Source organism: Anas acuta, chromosome 2 (genome assembly GCF_963932015.1).
Source record: "Anas acuta chromosome 2, bAnaAcu1.1, whole genome shotgun sequence".
In the NCBI taxonomy this organism is placed as follows: domain Eukaryota; kingdom Metazoa; phylum Chordata; class Aves; order Anseriformes; family Anatidae; genus Anas; species Anas acuta.
This window is the reverse complement of record NC_088980.1, coordinates 137,388,082-137,409,414: the sequence shown is the minus strand read 5'-3', so window position 1 is coordinate 137,409,414 and position 21,333 is coordinate 137,388,082. Positions and strand designations below refer to the sequence as shown.

The window sequence follows — 21,333 nt, the reverse complement described above, 5'->3', positions numbered from 1 at the left end:
CCACCTTACAGTCATCTTCTTAATAATTATCTCAAGTCTTTTCCTTAAGGTCATGAAGATATCAGTGTAAAAAACATCCACATGCAGGTCTGGTGGCCGGAGTATTTCTGCACAAAGCAAGAGAAATACCTGCAACTCTTTAAGTTGTGTTGAAGTCAATGGCAATTTTGCACCACTGCACACAGGATGCAGCACGGGTTTTAGGACTTAATATATTGCTTCAGTTTAGACACAGACACCTGTAGTTAGATGCTGCACAAGAAAGGGAGACATTTGCACAGGTATGTTTATTTTTTCCCTGTGTGTTTACAGTGCTTCGATTGTAATTGTACAACATTCAAAAAGCACAATTTCTTACCAATCTTACATACTTTACATCACAGTTCAACAATGTTAACACAAGTGTATTTACTAAATCAAACAGAATGGCCATAAACATTTACACTATTCTTCTGTAAACAATTTTTTTTAATAAACAATGGGAAATGGAATTAATACAGATCACCATATGAAAGAGGAATGACCTTTTCCTTAAATAAATCACTCTGTTTATAAATACTTCAGTTCTCTCAATATACATTTACAGACATAATTGTTAAAAGCAGATTGCCTACACTTTCCTTTAAAAAGAAAATGTCTGGAGATGGACCACTGTGGGTAAAATTCACCTAACATATGAAGCAAGCATGTGATTAGTAGAGTGTTAAAGGTATTACTGTACTTCACCCTCACTTCAGTTTGTTTACACCAATACAGAGGATTGTCATGTTAGGGAACTTTTACTTGAATTCCAGTAAATTGCAATCGATCTTGTAGTACACGTATGGGTAGTACTCCTGCTGGCTGAGGTTTAAGCCTGGAATATCCATAGTTGCCTGCAAGTAAAGTTTGGAAGCCAGTTACACTCTTACAACTCAGATTTCTATTCAGAAGTAGATTAAAGCATTCATATGTTTGAGAAACAAATAGGACGGGCAAGACTTCAAGCTTAAACTTCCATGTTCAAGCAACTGTTTAAGCAACATACAACAAGTTAGAACTTGGACAAATATTAACCTATTTTTCAAAATGAAACAAGTGCTTTTACAGAAACTAAGTAGCTTTGTATCCATAATTTACATCTGTTGCTATAGTAAACACTGCCACTAAATGGAAAGCAAAGGACTGCAATTATGTTTTACTACTGTTAAACAGCCTGTTATAGGGTACTGAGTGATCCAAGAAGTTACATGAAACTTAGCATCCCATTTTCACCTTGTCTTACATTCCCACTCCACCAAAAAGTCCTCAAAATACTTTGGAAAAAAAAAACAACATTACAATAAATATAACTTTAAGAATGATCATTTAATTTTTTAAAAATACAGCTAAACTCATCGTGTAGTCTACCTTTACTTGTTTAACTATGAAAAGCACAGCTTTCCAATACAAGATGATGGTGGTAGAATAAACCTCCCAGAAACCAGCTTTAAACGTGATAACAAGACACCTCTACAGGCAGAAAGGATGACTTCAAGTTCCTTAAGCCTAGTTTCAGATCAAAGTTTACTTTATTTGAATTCTTTGAGAATGTGAACATGTATCCAGCCTATAATGCATCCTTCCATTGGTAGTAGGGAAGAACGCAGTAAGAAGAAGTGATTTGAGACTTTTACATTAGACAGCACTTCAAATGCATTAGTTGCAACTTTAAATACTATCTTCCTTTACAAAAATGTTAAGGTAGAGGTGTTATTTTTATAAGGAGACAGTTTTCTGTACTGTGAGAGAACTATGAAAAATATGGAGAGATGTAGCTTTTCAGTAAGGCTAGTAAATTTTTGTTTAGACAGAACAAACCTAACACTGCATGAGAGTAGCAGTTACAAAAATACTTACATCAATGATGGCTGCTGCACTGCTGTCAAGGTGTTTGTATAAGTCATACAAAACCTCCCTCAGTTTCTTCATTGTTTTCTTATTAGGCTGAAGCAGCATGGCCTGGAAGTTAACCGGCAAACCATACCTGAAAAAGTTAATCAGATAATTGTGAAAATGCTGAAATAAACCTTCTTTTACCATTTCAAAGCAGAGTTTTACTTTACTTTGGGAAAGAATCCTATTGCTTATGAGGAAAGTCTACTCATTTTCATAAAATCATTCTTCTTCTACAGTTCATAATTAAGATGTAAAGTGGAACTTGTCTTCAAGTTTAAAATAACAGTACAGATGTCTAAATGCCTTTAAAAACCCTGAATACTTAGCACAACTCAAAAAAGTTACACCTGAAGTCTGGACTAAATTTTGAACATTCCCATTAATCTACTTGCAAGGCTTTGCTTATGCCACTAGGTGGAGAATCTAGTCTCTATTCCACCCTCCTTTTTAGATATGTGGAAACATTTGCCAATATTCAAACTAAGTCCAACTGTCTTCTTTACTCGAGTTTGTCTTCAAAACCTGCCTGTAATGGCTATGAAAAACAGACTTGATTGCAAGTTAATATGCATTTTTCCTCCTCCGATTGTTTTTTTTTTTTAGCAGCTCTTATCAAAACTAACTAAAAAAATCCTTCAGTTTTCGACCGAGTCCTTTCCACTCTGAAAAAACAGATAATAGCAGAGCACCTACAACTTTTATCAAGCACTGGGTGAACAACACGCTATTATCTACTTCAGATGTTCCATAACTGGAAGCAAGAGCTGTCATCAACTATTCTTGCATCCTACCCTTCGCCTTTGTTTAGTCCTTCCTGGAAGGCTGGCATTCACAAACCTCAGGCTACTAACGCTGAGCTAGATGTGCTTTTTCCATTCCTAAACTTTGCAAGAATTTACTACTCAGGTTTGTCTCATTACCTTAGAACAGATTCAACAAAAACTCGTAGTGCTTTCACATGAATCCATGCAATGAAAGCTTCACTGAAATTAACTTTCAGCCACCGAACCAGAGGCCCCTGTGAAAGAGAAAAAAAATCTTATGAAGAAGAATCAGACAGGCATGTTTAAGCAAATACTCATTATTTATATCATAATATAAAGATAACTTAAAGGCAGAGTTCACACTATTGATATAATGGATTAAGGGTAGTTTTCTACAAAGTCAAGATTAATTTAACAAGAACTCTGTTGTCTCTTCAGTACCCCAGCCCACCTGTCCATGGGCTAACTATATTAAGGACCATTTCAACAATATCTGATTATTTCATTCAAATGTTTGTCCATTTTCAAACGTCACATACTATCAGCTGCAATCCCAGCACTTGGTTCAACACAGTTAAGAGCAACTCAGCTATCCCTGAGCAGATTAGCTGGGCTGCAGGCTGACTATGTGTCATGTCATCCCTGCAATATGTTCTCAGAATCACAAGCTCATGAAGTCATTATGCAGCATTAACACGTCTGAGACATCTCAGGTTTCTATAATGACTAGTTTATACAACTTACAAACTGTTTCTTCTTGTCAGTTGACAGCCTATTCATTTCTTCTTTATCAGCCTTCATCTCTTCTTCATTATACTGGAAGTCACGAACCATAAATCTGCATTTGGAAGTGAATAAAGATCAGAAGTGGCTATCTAGAGATGCTTCACAGCACAAGAGGGAACATACAAAATAAGCCTTACTTATATTCTCTTGCTTTATGCTTGAAGTCATCCACTGCCTTCCTGAATAAGGTGACATTGCAAAGGTAACTATCTTGATCCTCAAAAAGTACGCTACACAGAAAAAAAGTCAGAATTATTAAGGTTCAAGTCACTACAGATCTGAAATACAATAGGTTAAGTTGTACTTTATTGCTACTAAGGCAGGAACATAGATGCAGATAATCACATGGGATTACTTCACAAATTAAACACTCTCTACAGAAAGTAACTGAAGCTTTAGCAACCACTCTTAATTACTCCCTCAGTAATGAGTGGCACTTTGCATTTCATGTTCAGACACTTCACCACTCAGAAGCGCTTCATACATGCCTATGTATTTGGTCAAGTTAAAATTATTTTACTGAAAAGGGAATTGAAGTTAGTTTAGTACCAAAAAATTTAGACTACAAAATTACTGGAAATGTATGTTCTAAAGAAAAAGGAAATGCATTTGAAAAACAGAAGAACTCTAAGACAACAGAAGTTGATTAGAAAGTGTTACTTATACTTTAAAGAAGATGCCAGGATTTACTATTTTATACTTCAATACAATGCTTATTCTGAGAGTTCACCTTGAGGAAAAAGCCTTGAACAGATTTAGACTGTTCCTCAATGCCGTATTTTTTCTCAAACTGTTTTATTACACTTGTATTGAACAAGTTACCTCTTCTTTACCCATCCCTATGTGACAGTTTCCCCAGTAAGTAAATCAGAATCATTAGCAGATCTAGGTTGAAGTTGATCCAACTAAAATGTGACGTAAGGCAGAGCAAGCTCAGATTTCGTAAGTGGCATAGAGTTGGTAGTATCAGATCTACCCTATCAAAACCCAACTGTCAATTTAAATTAACACCACATCAATGCTTTATGCTACATGTTGACTTTATTTTTGATGTGGTAACAAAGTTGCTAAAGTGGCTTCACCCTCTTAATCAAATCCTGGCATTCCTCTTCCCCATCATAAACATCAGCACCAGTCTGGTACCCAGGGCCTTTGTTAGCACGCAACAACATAATCAAGCTTGATTGACTCAGATAAAACTATAAAGCTAGACATTTTGACAAGCTTTAGACTAATCTTTAGAATTTAAAGTCAATACGGATAAAGATCAAAAAAATGTAACACAAGCAAATGTGAGATCTAACATCTGACAACTTACTTGCTGGAACGTGGTACAACCATCTCTGCTAGTGTTTCATATTGCTTAACCCAGTCATTATAGTTCAACCTAGAGAGCACACAGGTTGCAATTACTGTTAGCATTGTAGAATAAAATCTTAGATTAGTACATCAATTTTTTTTTTTAAAGTTAAAAACAATTAATTATCACATCTTCCAATCCAGGTATAGGTTGTTAAAAATACACAAGGCATCAGGGGCAATTCTCCTCATACCATTTTTTAGGATTATTGCTAAATAAGCTACATTAGCCAAAGTGAGAAATATTTTATCTCCCGTCTTCATAGAAGTTTAGAGGTATACAATTACTGAAGTCAAGGAATGATGAAATGAAATCAGTCATCGTTCAATATAGTTCTCAGAGGACCAAATGAACTTAACTGTCAAGGTTTATCAGAAACTCCTCATGCAGCTCTGCTCGTCTGAGTTACTGAAGGGAACACTACTTCGACAATTACAAGCAGATTCCCCAAAGTCCTGCACTTGCCTAAGAGACCACTGAGAATTTGGGAAGCCCTGCCTTTCTGTAGCTGGTGGTGAAGGGATTCTACCCCTAAATCACCAAAAATAAGTCAAAGGTAAAAGAAAAATAACAGCTGAGGTATGCTAATCACCAGTTTTCTGCTAAAACTACTGCACCTGCTTTGCCTTCACCAGAGTTTTACACATGACAGACTACTACTGCATGCAATAAACAGCCCACACGCTATCTTCACAAGTTAGAAACTCTCTCCTTGTGCCCATCTCCAGGGAGACAGGCTAGCACTACAAAGCAGAACGAGCTGTCCAAAGCTTTGCCATTTTCTCAACTACAAGAGTTTTAAAGACGTATGTATCACAACTTTCCTTGGCCAGGGAAAAGGGTGGTTTTTTTATTGTTTTATTTCAGATCTGTTGTCATTTCAGATGAGGAACAGGCTGTTCCTCAGGTTCATTTTAAAGTTTCATGCTAAAGGTTTAACATGACATAAGCACTATTGCATTGGTATAGACAGAAATACATGAGCAGTGTTCTCACAACCTGAAAAAATGGGGAGCAAAGAAAAAAAGGGTTCATTTTGTTAACTAAATGGGGAAAGCTGACATAGAGCTAAACTGGGTAATTCTATCACTAAACATTCTAATGGAAAACAACTCATGTTTTCACTCAGTACTTAGTATTTTCATAAGGATTCTTTCTGCAGCATGAACCACCTAATACTAGATAAGAGACCTAAGTCTATATTCCCAGTTTCTCAAAGAAATTCATGAGCACTTAGCATTTCTTATGGTGAGCTCCTACAGACAATGGAATATAGGCACACAGGTTCATTTGCAGTAGGTGTCCAAATGTTTTTGTTCGTATATCCATGAAAACTCAAAGCAATTCAGGCATCCTTTCTTACAGTACTATAGGATTGTGGGGTCTATTGCTTGATTTACATTTATTATTTTATCCTGCTCTTCAGACAAGCAATAAACTTACTTTGGTACAATCACTAATAATGTGACCAAGTATTCTGAATCAAGTACGAAGTCCTCTTTCTTTACAATATCAGCAAGGCTTCTGGTTAGCAAGCTTCCTCTGTAGAGAAACAAAGACAATCAGAGCAAACACCTTTAAGAATTGAGCTGGTATAGACAACAGTTTCTATTGCTTGAAAGTGTAACATATTTCATTTAAGCATTCAATATGGCAGAGCAAACAAAGTGTCCTTACATGAATGTTATATATACAAAAGTTTTTATCAATAGCTCACTACTTTTTAATCAGTAGCCCACTCAGTGCTGAGTGTCATTTCCATATTCCAAAAACTCTGAACTCTTTTTAAAAGTGATCCAAGAACACAAGAACCATTAATTCACTCTGAAGGCCAGTATATGGAACCTCGGCTACAACCAAGCTACTGCAGACCTATACACAGAACCCCAATGAAAATTTAAAGCAGCAGCACGTTGTCTTATTCTCAAAAGAACAAGAACCTACACAGATTTAATGGGGCTTAGCTGACAGATTACCATGGCTTAACAAGGAACTTATGGCTCCCTCATGAAACAGCTATCATTAGTCTGACCCACAGACCTGAATGAGCCACCAAGCTTTTACCATTAATGATAATGGCAGGGCTGAGTCAAATTAATCAACCATATTTGGACAGAACTACTGTATCTGAACTACTCATCATGTGTACATGACAAGGCAGCATGCGGTCCTCTTTTAATTTATCATCACTTGCATGTATGCAACAGCTGTCTCTCTGCTGGTTGCTTTTGAGGGAAGAAACCCAATTAATATAGATATGCTTAGAGCACAAATTGGAGTGAAGGGGAAAACTTCACTGTTTAGCCAGACGTGTAAGTAGCAGTGTTACATGCCATTTTAACAGCAAGCTTCTCTCGAGGGCTTCAGCAATTTATACAGTCTGTACATGCTTTTGTGTATTTCACTATCACTTGCCAATCACAAGTGAGTGATTACCAGGAAGTCACTGGTAATAAGCATCCTTCTATCACATATGCTACTCAAGATTGAAATGCCTCAAAAACACATCAAGCTTAGAGCCAGTACCTCTTCAAACATGACTAAGTTCTCACAGTCAGAAAGTTTTCCTGCATTGCATTAACAAAAAAATTAAATGTGACTTACGCATTCTTTCTTTCCAAATTCTGAAGATTCCCTTTTAGATTATTGTATGCCGAGGCTCTTGCTTTAAGATCATTGTCAATCTGGTTTACTCCCTTGAAGATCAAAAAAGCATCTAAAGAACTGAGTTTTTAAATGATTTCTTAATTTCAAAGCTTAGATCTTTCATCTGCTATCAAGAACTTGATGAAAAATACAAAAGCTAAAATGCTTATTTCTCTAGGGCTTAACAAGATTCCCTCAAGACTCAAAATTTTAGGTTAGAATTCCTATAAAGGAAAATGAACCAATAATAAGAATTACACATCCTCTTCTGGTATCAACCGGACATGCTACTGCACCCAGCTGATCAACTCCACCAGCTTGAGGTCACCACCCTCCAGCTCAGCTGACAGAAAAGATTATTGAAGTTTACCTTCACTGTGATACAAATTTACTGGTTAACACTGGCTAACCTGTCCTTCAGCTGGTTTTCACATTTTCCTCTCAAGACTTTCAGTGGCAAAAATGATGGTATAGTCTTATGAGCAGCAAATCAAGCATGAAGTAATGCAAACCGATAATGCTTTTCATAATCTACAACTTAAGATGAGACTCTGCTGCACTGTATTTGCTTATTACATGTTTTTTCTTGCACTTTTCCTTGAGATGAATAGCCTTGCTCACTCTGAAAGATAAGGGTATCAACTAAATGCATTACCTATCTGATTCTGCTATTTACAATTCTAAGTATTACCACTTTTTTTCCTGAAGTTCTTTCCGATTTTGTACACTTTCAAAGAAAAATACAAATTCTACTACCATTTGCTTTCATCAAGTCACCTGATGCTGTTTTATATTGGCAATGGTTTATACATATACAGGAAAATCTATTTTACAGATATTTTCTACAGTCATTAACAGTTTATATACTTAAGAATGTCTGGAATTGCACAGGGCCAGCTTCAGGGTAGACACAAACAGTATTTCAGACAAAAAATGCATTTGTCCATTTAAGTATTAATAGCATTCTCCATTTAATGACTCTGGTACCCTTTGATCATCTTCAAAACTCTTATATTAAAATTATAACTATTTCACTGTTCAGACTGACTTATATTTGGCTTGCCATTCCTCCTCAAGTAAGCCACCTTTCTCAAACACATCCTCCAGAATTAATTGGAATAATTGCAAAAATAGTTAATTCCCAGTTAGGCTGTTTGGCAGCAAGTTGGAAAACACAAAACAAAGTAATAAATAGTTCTCAAATATCCACTCATACTTCTATCAGTCTATACAATGAATTATTTTTAAAATATCAATGTATTTAGCTAACAGTTGGGTAGCTGTAAGAACTTGGTGCAGCATTGCTCTGGCATTATACCACTGCCTACTCTCTCCTCCACCACAGTAAGTAGGTGCAAGTACGTGAGAATTGCCAGGGGCACGTATCTGAGCATGTAGTTAAGAAACTCTCCTTTTAATTGTGCCCTGGCTGTTGACAAAACATTCTGCTGGCATACACCACTTCAGGATACTACAAACAGCACTTCAGCTTTGGTATCCAGATTTTATTTTTACAAAATAAATCTTTCTTAACAGCTACAACACTTTGTTATACAGTGACCTTGTTTATGGTAACACACAAGCACACCTGTCTGCACCAGGAAGAAGTTGTTAAAAGCACAAGCATCCTGGCAGGAAAAAAAGCTTTGAGTATTTCACAACGTGCATAAAATAACTCAAGCAAAAATGTTTTATAAAACAAACGACCTTACCTTTGCAATAATTTCTGAAATATTCTTCAAGGATTGCTTGATCGGATATTTGGCCATATCCCACTGGAACCTTGTGATATAGGTGACCAAGTCAACTAAAATTTTGAAGAGGGACTTTGTTAAGATAGACAGTAAGAGGACTAATGTACTTGATTTAGAAGTACTGTAACAGCCTGTTGTAGACCTTCACATGTATGTACCCTGTTGCTTAAGAAATCTGAAAACAAACTACCAAAATCTTAAGTTTTCTGTGACCTCTGCATTCAGATATTGGTATTTCTCCATCTCTGTAGACCCCAAAATGGTATTTACTAGTAACTATGATGACTGGAGAAGCACAGAAAAAGTCAGCCATTATTTCACTTCATATGAAAAATATCTGGGAGAAGGCAGGGTTACGACTGTTACATGGCTCACCTGAAGCAGCAGTTTTGTATAACGATAGGAGAGGCTATCCCGAGTCCCTCTCTTAAAATATTTGCATTAATTAGGACTGCTGCATTTGTTTTCATGTTTCCATTCATACTAACCTCTCTCCAACACGCCTTACAAAAAATCATCTGTATTCAGATGACAGACCAGTAAAAAAAAAAAAAAAAAAAAAAAAATGTTTTCAATGACCAGTAACAGCCATTTTTATGCTCCACCCAAAACTTCTGACAATAGCCTTAAAGGATCAAAAGGCTTCTACAAGTGAGTATTTAATATGCAGATCTGTAATTTCTCGCTATTTTGGATTCTATCATTCCTTTCAGGATAAATAACCCATGGGAAAACATATTTCCATACCTAAACTAAGCTTTCAGAACATCAAACAGAAGCAGCATTAAGTGTGTGTCTGGATCACCGCCTTCCCTCCTACCACTCTTAGGACGTGCATATTATGGTTAACACTTTACCTCCATTAGCCAGAAGATTTTCCTGAACTTTATCTTTACTATCTTCCAGAACATCAGCCATATACTGGGCCACCTTCTTCACAACGCTGAAAAATGAAAGATAAAGCTAATAAAAAAAAGAAAAAAAAAATTGCCATTTTGAGAAACACTATTCCTAAAACTCATCTGAAATTGCCTGGAAATTAAGAGATTGGATCAGGTATAAAACGTTGAACGCTCTACACATAAGCTTTTCAAGAGTACCAACTGGGCTTGCTATCTGAAAGAGACCAATTCAAACACATCTCAATTTATTTAAATCATTCTCAAGCACTGCTCTCATTGGTTCTCAACAGGATGAAGATACTTCCCTTGCCTCCAGGGAACAAAGGTTGACACTTCCAAATGTAATCCCACTGTACTCCAAATTTTTCCCGCCCCCCTCCTTTTCTTCTTTCAAATCTGTGGTTGTTTCAAAATCTTAACCCCATTCTCAAAATATGTAGTGAGGTAGAAATCATCAATAATAAAAATTAAACACCAGGCAACTGTGACAATGAAAAATGAAAGAAAACCAAAGAGCTATAGAGAAATCCCAGCCCAAAGCCCTCATGAGATCTGAGGCATAAGACCTGCCTTTTCCATCAAAAAAGCTAATGTTTAACATTACTCACATGTGCCATGCCTAACATTTTCCTATTCTGTTTAAAAACAACTACTTAATACTTCTCTCCTTGAAACAGAAGATAGCTCCACAAGTTCTGGCTATGTTATATTAGCTCAAAAATCACTTTCAAAGGACCATTAGTTTCTTCAAGATAAACGTCCTTTGTATTTAAATTCTGAGGCTGTATAATCATCTCGGTGGGTTAAGAAACATGTTACCTTCCTGAAGCCTGTAAACAGTACTCTAACTTGCTAAAATGCATTTTACTCCATCTCACTACCACTTCCTGCAGCTGCCATGCTCAATTCTGACCAGCTCTCCAGAATCTGGCGCCACACAGCACTACTACAGGGAGAACTTGGGGAAATGATGAAGGGAGAACCTACATCCATGTCCCACTATTCCATGAGAAGCATCTCCCCCAAGCACAGATACTAGGAAAAGCATCAGCTTAGCCTACTGAAATTAGCTTGTTGGCTGCATACAAAGGATCACTATGAAACCTAAAAAGTTTGAAAATAGCCCGTGAATCATTAAGGATTGGCAAAGCATCATATCAGTGTTCAAATATTATACATGCTAGTAAAAATAAACTGTTACCTCTCCACAAATGCATCCAGTTTAGCCAGCTCATCTGACAGACCAACTAAAACATCCAGTGTCCCAACCTAGAAGGAAAAATCACAATGCATTAGCAATTGTATACCAACCTAGATAAAGAAAACACCCCTAAAACAGTTTAACTACATACACAGAAGCCAGACTATTCCCTGTGGTATATAAATTTAAGGTATGCTCAGCCTCTGCCCCCTTTAGGAATAATTTCAGTTCACAGGAAATAAAAAGAGTAAAACCAAAACCAATCGTTAATAACCCTAGTGGGCCACATGAGTTTTCTGCAATAACTTCTCTAAATACTGTAGGCACCCTATAGGTTGAAGGTCATCCTAAATCACATCCACGGAGCTCCTGGGAAGAGACTGACACCGATTGGATTAGTAGATGTAAGAAGAGGGGCTACATCTCCTGAAATAACTCAGGATGGTCTGAAGATGAATGATAACTTATGGCAGATGGAAGATGCTCTCAGACAGCATGTGCTCTGGGTCTGTTCCCTAGTGGAGGCAGAATGAGGCAGCGTGCCACCTGAACTTGAACCATTCTGTAGACAGATAGGGGTGGCATTTTTTCCCCTTCGTTTTGATAATCTCTCACTTATAAAGCATTAAACTGAGCTCACAATTATTTTTTTTTTTCAAGCCACGTGCTGGTGTCAGACCTTATCTTGATGAAACACTGTCTTCTACCTTTTCTATAGCCTGATAGTTGCAGTTAACCAAGAGAAACTGCTTTCAGATTTTGTTTCTCTTCCCTTCTCGCTGTAATAGTTCAAATGGTTTCCTTCCTATTTTCTATAACACACACTGGCTGGTCACACCGAAATGCTCTCAGTTGGAGACAACTGCTACTTCTGGACACAGAAAAAGCAGGAGCTGTTTGGTCATCTGCCCTATTTTAAATCAAGCCATTTCATTGCATCTCAGCCAGCAAAGCAGCAGCAGACACATCAGAAGGGTACAAAAAAAAAAAAAAAAAGAAAACCATGTCATCTGAATACTCAGATCACAAATCTCCATTTGCACCTTAATTTCCAAAGCTGATTTTCTTTCTTCTCCTGCTTACTGCTAGCAGTATGAGACCCCAATTGCTTCCTGTGGGAAAAAACTGCTTTATTTGCTGAAAGAACGCAATTTGATGAACCTTTAAACCTTACAGTATGAGAAATTTTTATAATTCCAGAGAAAAGATAACTGATTGTTTAAATTAATGTTTTGATCCACAAATACTCAACAAAATACATCAGCTGCTTTCTCTAAAAAGTCTGCAAGTATTCATCACTTGCAGTTTTAGTCTAAAGAAACAAACATGATGCCAAACAAACACTTCTTAGGACATGACAGGGGGCTTACGTACCTTCAGGTCTGGAATATTGAACTTTGAATTAGTAGAAAGATTGTTATTTTTTGTGGTCGCTGCGTGTAGTTTCTCCCATGTCTGTTGACAAGTTTTTTCCCCAGGAGCAGAAATCAGCCAAAACTCGGTCATTTTTGTCTCTTATCGTGATGCTTTCTGCTTCTGAAGACAAGGGCAGGATGCTAGTAGGAGAAAGGAAGCGGGATGGAAGAAAAAATATCTGCCATTAGTTTAGGATTGAAAGCTTTGCCTGAAGAAAAATCATCCTATTCCATGTAATTGAAGTGCTGTCCTAGCCACTGGAAGAGATTCTACCAAGAGTATCACATGGTTCCAAATTCACTTTTTCCTATCTCCCAAATCACATTTGCACAGTTGCAGAGTATTTTTAAACTGCCCATCCTGCAAGTTAAAGGCTGAGTTTGCAACATCAACATCTGCAACTCCACAGAAGATTATAAGCAACCTAACTGAAAATAAATCCAATAACACAAGACCCAAATCACGTTTACAAAGCTCTGTACAACCTCCAAGATCTGTGTAACAGACTGCTTTCTGAGAGAAAATGCAAGAGAAACATATTTCAGCTCTGACACTAGAGCCTTTCCAGTCACTTTTCAGATTAGAACAGTATTTTGAAGTCAATTAGTATATCATTTAAATATATTTTAGGCAAACTTTGCTTAAATGAATAAACTAAGAGGGCTCTCCCAGCAGCTAAGCATTTCAACATGAAGGGGGGCTCCATTCTAGTCTCGGTACCTCTGTTGTCATTGCAGACTTCCAATAAAATTACACTAATGCTAGCATTATTCAAGAGAACCAGCACTAAACACAGTTTATGTTACAGGGCTTGTTTAGGGAAACACTTAACTGTGTTATGCGCCTCCACTGGAGGTCTACTATCAACATTTTGGAGTGAAACTAAATTTAATTTCCTCTTATTCTGAGGACTTAGGTGCATTATCTTCCTTAACACATGCCAAACGTTACGTTTTCCTACGCCTCGCTGAACCCTGGCCCTATAAAAGACCCGGCCAAGTTTACAGTAAACTTCACCCACACATGGAGACAGCCCTGCAGCTCACACACACACACACTCAAGTGCCTAAGCTTTAGATTGGCTTCTGCTTGGACACGATTACTCTAAGACTAGAAGAGGCTTTGGAATGGATGTTGACTAAATAAAAGGCAGAAGTTCAGGTGGCAGCAGCGAGAATCGCCGCACGAGGCAGAAGAGCCGCAGCACAGAAGTCCAAGGCTCCTGTTCAGTGAAATAGACGGAACATGGTGTTCTCATGCTTTCCACTAAAACACAAATAGACCTTCCAGAAAATGTATAAAGTTTCCAGAAATTACACCAGATAAGGAAACAGTTGCTTGTTCACCATGACAGTCTCATTCTCCACATTACAGATTGGAAAAAAGAAATCTAAACATCTCTCACAGGGAAAAAAAAAATCTTTAATGGATCCATTGCGAAGAATAATTGGAAAACTTTAATTACTGAAAGCAATCTTTTACAGTCAGTTTTCAAGGACTGACTGTGCAGACTAAATATTGACGACTCTACCATAAACATAACTGGCTGCAAACACCTGAGAGACTTGCAGCAAAAATTTAATCATGCTAAAAAAAAAAAAAAAAAAAAGTGAACTAGAGAACTTCAGGATTCCGTAACACCAGAGGGGAAAAAAATGAGTTGTTCAACTCAGTAACCAACATCTTTTTCTACTGCTCAAATGGAACAAGCAAAGGTGGAGCAGCTGTCACTTCCAAGAATCACAGAGCTGCAGAACACCTTTTCCCTGTTCCCCCCCCCATTTTTCTCTGCCTGGTTGGTTTCCAAGAAGCTCTGTCCCACTTCACCAACCAAGGGAAGTGGGATCATCCCCATCCCAAACACCCACTCAGTGCAGCATTGTTTGAAATGGTCAGTGGGGAGGAGTACCGACACCGTCAGACAAATGAAAGACTAACAACCGGGCACTACTCCAGCCAGACACACTGACTAGTTTCAGCATCGTGGCTTTTCTGTGGTCCCAGAAAGATTTTCAAATACATATACGGGAAAAAAAGCTTCACAGAAAAGTTTTCAACATGTGTTTGGATGCTTGTTCTATGTCAGGAAGATGGAGTTTGCACTCAGAACTACAGGGAACAAGGAACAAGAAGCAGAAAAAGGAGAAGTGCAAGAGAACAGTAAGGAAAACAGAAACAGCCACTAGCCAGCCAAAAATACATATTGGCCCACTGCAAAATGAAAGCCATTACACTTAAATAGCACCAGAGGGAAAAAAAAAAAAAAGAAAAAAAAAGAAAAAAAAAAAGCAGGAAATACCAAGGGTTCAGATCATTTAAGTATGCTGACAAGTATTTTTTTTTTTTAAACTAAACTATTATTTTATTCCCTTGAACGGAAAATAATGGAATGTAGTCTTCCATGAGATCCACTGCTGTAGTAAACTTATTCTCTCTTTAGGTCAAGAGGTATTTGTAAGCTGTCAAGCACTGGCATCTCAGCAGCCTGCAAAACCTAAGCAGTGGTCTCGTTTTGGCCTTACCAACAGAACTACACGGATAACAAGCAATTACCTGGATGCTGCCCACGAATTAGCTGCACCTTGCCCCAAGAGGACTCCTCAGTGCTGTAGTTTTGGTGGTATCTTAAACTGCACCTGTAAAATGACCTGATCGCCCCCAAATTCCAGAGCAATCCATACTAGAATCTCACTGTACTAAGTGCTGCCCTCGTAAGGATGTAGTCCTGACTTAAACTGAAAGTCTGAAGCGTTCTGTGTTGAAAACTAAGTTACATGGGAAAACAAACACAACAAAAGCCCACAAGTTACAACCCTCTTGTGAGTTTTTTAAAACAAGCTGGCAGAAACAAATTTTATTTAGCCTCTGGTTACCTCCTACCCCAAGAAAACCCCAAAGGGACATTCAACATTTCAAATCCTCTTCTAACAACCCTGTGATTGACTTCCTTTCTTTTCTCTACTTAGCTAATGATTACAACTGAAAACTTTAACTGAAGCAGAGTATCTAAGGCAAAAGCTGGGAGGATAACCCCAACAAAGAGCGCCTACCAGCCATCATCTCACCCTCCTCACTCCCAGTGAGCATTAACTGCAGTATTCCAGTCATTTTTTCCCCAGACGTCCCTGCTTTTATGTTTTTTTTTGATAACAAACCCAATGAAAGAACCTAGAAGAAGCAATCGGAGTGGGCAAATGAGCTTTTGTTTACACCCTGGACCTCTGTGACAGGCACTGTTTTGTAACATACTGCTGAGTGGAATTTGTCATAGGATGGTTTTGCCTAATTACTGCTGGCTATTCTTGCTATTCCAATTATTTGACATACACTCATAAAAGAGCAGAAACATTCATAAATGGATGTCCAAATTCATAAATGGCATTGTCAACAACACAGAAATACATCAACTTAAAAATATTCAGCACTATAGCACACAGCTCATGAGCTAACTTTCATTCCATACTACACCACAGCGATCCTGAGCGAGCAGGAACCATGCTGCTAATTCTGCTGGGTCTGGTAAAGCTATCAAAAAATAAAACAATTTCTGAGATGTCATTATAAGTATGTTCTCACCAATGTAAGCATGAAGTGTTGCTATATGATTAAAAGAAAAAAAAAAAAAAGTAAAAGGGGAAAACCCATTAAGCCAAGAAAATAAGAAGCAAAGCTTATAGAAAAGTCTCTCTGCAGACAAGGCTGAACAAAAGTTTAGAAGCTCAGGGAAGAGGTTCTGGAATCCTAGCTTTATATACAGCGTTGGGCAAGCCACATGGGTTCTTACAAAACCTCAAGGTCATTAAGTTATTATTTTCATACTGATTGACTGAAGCATCAGCATCTCAAATAAATAAATAAATGAAATCTTATGAGACCAGTGATGTTTTGACCCCCTTGCACACCTTGCACAAGAAGTGAGACTTCCCGCTTTTAAGGGCTTAATACCACAAATACCTCAGAACACCCCTTCTGTCATTCTAGGGTGAAGAGCTGAGCGGCGTCCCACTGAATTCCTCTTGACGCCTTCCCATACGCATTCCTGCAACACGATTTTGAAGCGCAATAAGGGCTTCCACGAGCCCTCAGACAGTGTTTTATGTAACACCAACATTGCCGGGGCGTTCTGCTAGGCAAATAGATGCCACTCATCTACATCTACACGCTGCTCTTGGCACATCGCACCCCTGGAAGCTTTTCCGCTGAAGCCCCTAGGTTTGAACTGCAGCTACTCCAACACCTGAAATAGGTTTGACATGTCATTTTGAACAGATGTCGCATTTCTAGCCATGATTAACAGGGTTTAATTTCCGTATCGTTTAGAGAAGGGGACAGGAGGAGGCAAAGGGCCCTCAGACCCCAAACCTCCCAGGCAGCACGCCCTGACGCGCCCCACAAAGCCTCCAAGCGACCCCTCTCGGCTCTGACACACGCACCCCGCGATGCCAAGACGGGATTTGCACTGCAGCTTCCCAGAGCGGCGGCGGGGCTGAGGCAGTGCCCGCGGCCTGCGCCCGGAGCCAGCGCCCAGCCCCCAGCCGCCATCTTCCCCTCAGCCCTACCCCCAAAACACCCCCCCTGCCGCCGGCCTCTCGCCCTCCAACCCCCCCAAAATCCCCTCCCGGTGAGGCAGCCGGGCCCGAGGCCTCCCCCTCAGCCCTCCCCGGTGCCACAGGCCGCGGGAGGAGCCCCGGGGGAGCCCCAAAACCTCGGCACCCCCCGGTTCTTCCTCCCCCCCCCCCCCGGCCGCCCTCCTCCTCCTCACCGGCGGCCGCGGCCCCGTCACGGCGCCATCCCGCCCAACCGCCCCGCGTCACGTGACCGCCGCGGCGCCGGTCACGAGGAGAGGGGGAGAGGGGAGGGGCGGGGCGGGCTCAGAGCCCGAGGGTCGCGGGTTCGAGACCCGCCTCGGCCCCCGCGGGTTTTGGGGTTGGGGTTGGGGGGGTGAAGGAGGGGAATGGATGGGACGGGGAGAGGTTGGCGTTTCCTGGTGGAAAATAGAACTGGTGAACGCGTCGGCGCTGTTTAGGGAGAAAAGCCTGATGTTTGAGTGTTTGTTTGTTTTTTTTACCCGCAGCCCTGTGGTTGGCTTGTGGTGTGGGGTGAGCGGAGGTAGGGGGGCACAGCCTGAGAGACCCCAAGCTACATAGGGGTCAGGGTGGCCTTGGCTGCTGACAGGCTTTACATAGGGTCACAGAATGGTTTGGGTGGGAAGGGACCTTAAAGATCATCTAATTCCAGCCCCCTGCCATGGGCAGGGACACCTCCCCCCAGCCCAGGCTGCCCAAAGCCCCATCCAGCCTGGCCTTGAGCACCTCCAGGGATGGGGCAGCCACAGCTTCTCTGGGCAGCCTGTGCCAGGGCCTCACCGCCCTCTGAGTAAAATTTTCTTCCTCATGTATAACCTAAATCTATGCTCTTTTAGTTTAAAGCCATTCCCCTTGCCCTACCCCTACACCCCCTGACACTGAGTCCCTCCCCAGCTGTCCTGCAGCCCCCTTTAGGCACTGGCAGGCCGCTGTAAGCTCTGCCCGGGGCCTTCTCTTCTCCAGGCCGAACACCCCCAGCTCCCTCAGCCTGTCTGCACAGGAGAGGGGTCCAGCCCCCTGAGCATCCTCATGGCCCTCCTCTGGACTCATTGTTCTAGCACTTCCATACCCTTAAATATCATCACGCTTTTAGGACAGAGAAAGCTACTCAGGTTTGAAACCCTATGGGTTCATTCCTGCTGTGTTTGTCAGGCTTTATCAGGTAAACTCTTGGAAAGCAGTCTTGGAAAATGTGATGGCAGCTCACTGATCAATACTGCCAGTATGTGTGTACTTAAATGCTTTATTGCTATCGACCTTCAGTGAAAGAGTTGGGAAAGAAGACAACATGCAGGCAGGTGGAGAGTGGGAAAAGATGGATTTGGAAAGAAACTGTTGCAGTTTTATTTTGACACTAAAGCTCCCGTTTCTTACTTCGCACTGTAATTCATAAGTGAAAAATACCAGGCTGAAAATTGCTGTATTATTAGAGAAGTCAATTCCTTTTATTGTTTGAAACTGCTTACCATCTTAATTCACAGTATTATTTGGAGAAAACAGGAACCAAGAACAGAAAGCCAACTACTGCGGTGGTTTGTTGGTTTTGGTGAACCAAGCAATTCTTTCGTTTTGTTTGTTTGTTTGATTGTTTGTTTGTTTTTTGTTTTTTTTTTCAAGTGGGCACAATTTAGCACAAGAGCTTAGCACAATTTAGCTATAGAGCCACAGGTGGATCGTGGGGAACTCCCACTGGCAGCACAGAGAAGGCACAGATGTGATAGCAGATACCAAAAAGGTGACTTCACAGAGTCCCAGCCCAGCAGAGTATGTGCTTTCATGCCTCTGGGAGCAACTCCAGGCCTCCAGTCTAGTGGTCTTCTCCCCCGTAAGTATTTATAGATCTAGCTGTTCCAGACTTCGCTTAGTCAAGCTCAAAGCATGAATGTTGTTAAACAACAACTGATGGGGCTAGTGAGTCTTCTCATAGCCATTCATGTTGTTCTTCAGCCACCGGAGGCTTCTAAAAATATTCCCTTCGCCGAACTGCCCACAGCCATTCATAATATCCTAGACATGCTCCTACTGGTACAATTTTGTTAGAGAAATATTTTTCATACCAGTATTAAAAAAAGCACACTCTTAAAATAATTTAGTAAGGAAGAAACTTACTCACATTAAAAGTGTGCAAACTAATTTTTAAATACCTGCATTCCAAATTCCATCAAGAAATATTTCTTAATGGCTCAATTATTAACATTCAATCAGTTTTCAGTGCAAATTATTGTAAAACTTAGCAACAGGCACACTTTCTCATTATTATTACAAGCTATTTCCTGTAAATGTAGCAATATATGCCATATACCAACACCAACCAACAAATGCAAGTCATTAGCTATGTTATTTTTGGAACGAGATAAGATTTTTGAGTGATCCATAGCTCCAAGCTATCAGACGGAAACTTGGCATTATCCTCTATAAATAAACATAGTAGTTAGTAAATGATACTATAAAGTACTTAACAGAGGAATAGAAAGCATTTCTGACCTGCGCGATGACAACTGGCTTGTAAAACTGCAGGAGGGGATTCTGAGGACAAGTACCTAGAAACTGCCACTGCCTAATGTGGCTGTTTTTATAAAACTATCTGTGATTTCATTAATTAAGATCAAAGAGGTACAAAGCAGGCCTATAGGCAACCTGTGACACTTCACTAGAAAACAAACAACATCAACAGAGGAAAAAAGAATAAACAGAAATGAAATAATCAGGATATTAGCACCCTCAGACTAAACACACAGTAAGAATGAACTTCAACATGGTCTTTAAGCAACCTGTCAGTGAGAAACCTAATTGTAAATGCTGTCATGGAGAATACTGCAAAGGAATATTTAGCACCAGAGCTGCTACAATATGAGTAGCTGTATGATAGATTAAACAGATATGTTTGCTAATATTTTTATAAACATACTTATCCATATCATTGCTCCATCTGGCCTGACAAGGATATTTTTATGAAAACTCACAAGTGTGAGAGAAATAGCACAATAATTATCCCCTTAAATCATTGCATATGAATCCAGTTCTATAGCACAAATCTATGTCAAAGAAGACCAACTCTCCACATAAGCCTACATTCAGCCTTGAATTGAGTAACTCATTTTTGTTCATCAAAACACGCATGGGGTAAACACAGATTGACTTGAGTGTGCACAAGGGTGCACCGAGCTGTTTGCAGATAAAATTACTGGGCCTTTAAAATCAAGAAAACTTAATCTAGGAGTTAGGCAAGAGGCAGCAGGGTGGCAGTGCTGCCCTTTAGGCCTGATCTTTTACCAGCTGCAGACAGTGATTGCTCTTCAGATTTGGAGATCGAAAATATGAACACTTGAGATGGGCTATGGAAGTAGCTGCTGCCATTTGAAAAAAAAAAAAAAAAAAAAAAGGTGATGAAAGTAACATTACCCTGGGCTCAAATAGCTCCACAGTACTCATATGACCCGGAGCACGTGTGCCACACCAGGCAGCAATGGGGAGTCCCTGGATGCCAGCGCGCTCATTGGAAATCCACGTCTGCTATGTGGGAGCCTTGGCCAAGAAGCCCATTGCAGGCTGATGTCAGAAGCCACTCAAGGACTCTGTCCCGTAAAGCCCTGTCATTTGCATCCTGAGTTGAGGTTTCCATTCCACGTTCCCTCACAGCGATGAATGTTTCCAAAATGAACACGGTGAAAAGGTTTTGGCTTTTCTTTCTAAGTGCAGGGACTCTTTACATCTCTGCATTTCTTTGGTAGCTACAAATTTCAATTGTGATGATTCACCCATTTTCTATCCATTTATTTGTTTTGATTTGGATCCAACTTTTCTGCAGTGATCTCTGTGCATACATGTTCTTTGGTGTGTCGATGACAGACATGACATAGGTTGGCAGAGATGGAATAGATTTCCCTCACTTTCTGGTGCTCCCTGAGGCTGGTTCCTCAGATACTATACAAATAAAAGCTGAAATCTGGACCTCCTGAAGACAGTGGAAGTATTGCCATCAGCTTAATAAGATCACAATT

At 39.8% G+C, this 21,333-nt stretch overlaps 1 protein-coding gene across 6 annotated transcripts; it reads right to left on the bottom strand.

Annotated features, from left to right (window-relative positions):
- Positions 1-268: 268 nt before the first annotated feature.
- Positions 269-17,634, bottom strand: ATP6V1C1 (ATPase H+ transporting V1 subunit C1). Of its 6 annotated transcripts, none has more exons than XM_068672406.1 (13): positions 17,509-17,634; positions 12,705-12,886; positions 11,331-11,398; positions 10,085-10,170; positions 9,186-9,280; positions 7,432-7,523; positions 6,271-6,369; positions 4,786-4,854; positions 3,605-3,697; positions 3,426-3,519; positions 2,838-2,935; positions 1,879-2,005; positions 269-875 (listed from the first exon to the last, which is right to left on the bottom strand). In XM_068672406.1, the coding sequence occupies exons 2-13, from the start codon at positions 12,834-12,836 to the stop codon at positions 780-782; spliced, it is 1,149 nt and encodes a 382-aa protein (XP_068528507.1). In that variant the 5' UTR covers positions 12,837-12,886; positions 17,509-17,634; the 3' UTR covers positions 269-779. The 6 variants fall into 6 exon arrangements, with proteins under 6 accessions (XP_068528507.1, XP_068528510.1, XP_068528509.1 ...); XM_068672409.1 differs by lacking the exon at positions 17,509-17,634 and adding an exon at positions 16,701-17,202; XM_068672408.1 differs by lacking the exon at positions 17,509-17,634 and adding an exon at positions 15,300-15,438.
- Positions 17,635-21,333: the final 3,699 nt, after the last annotated feature.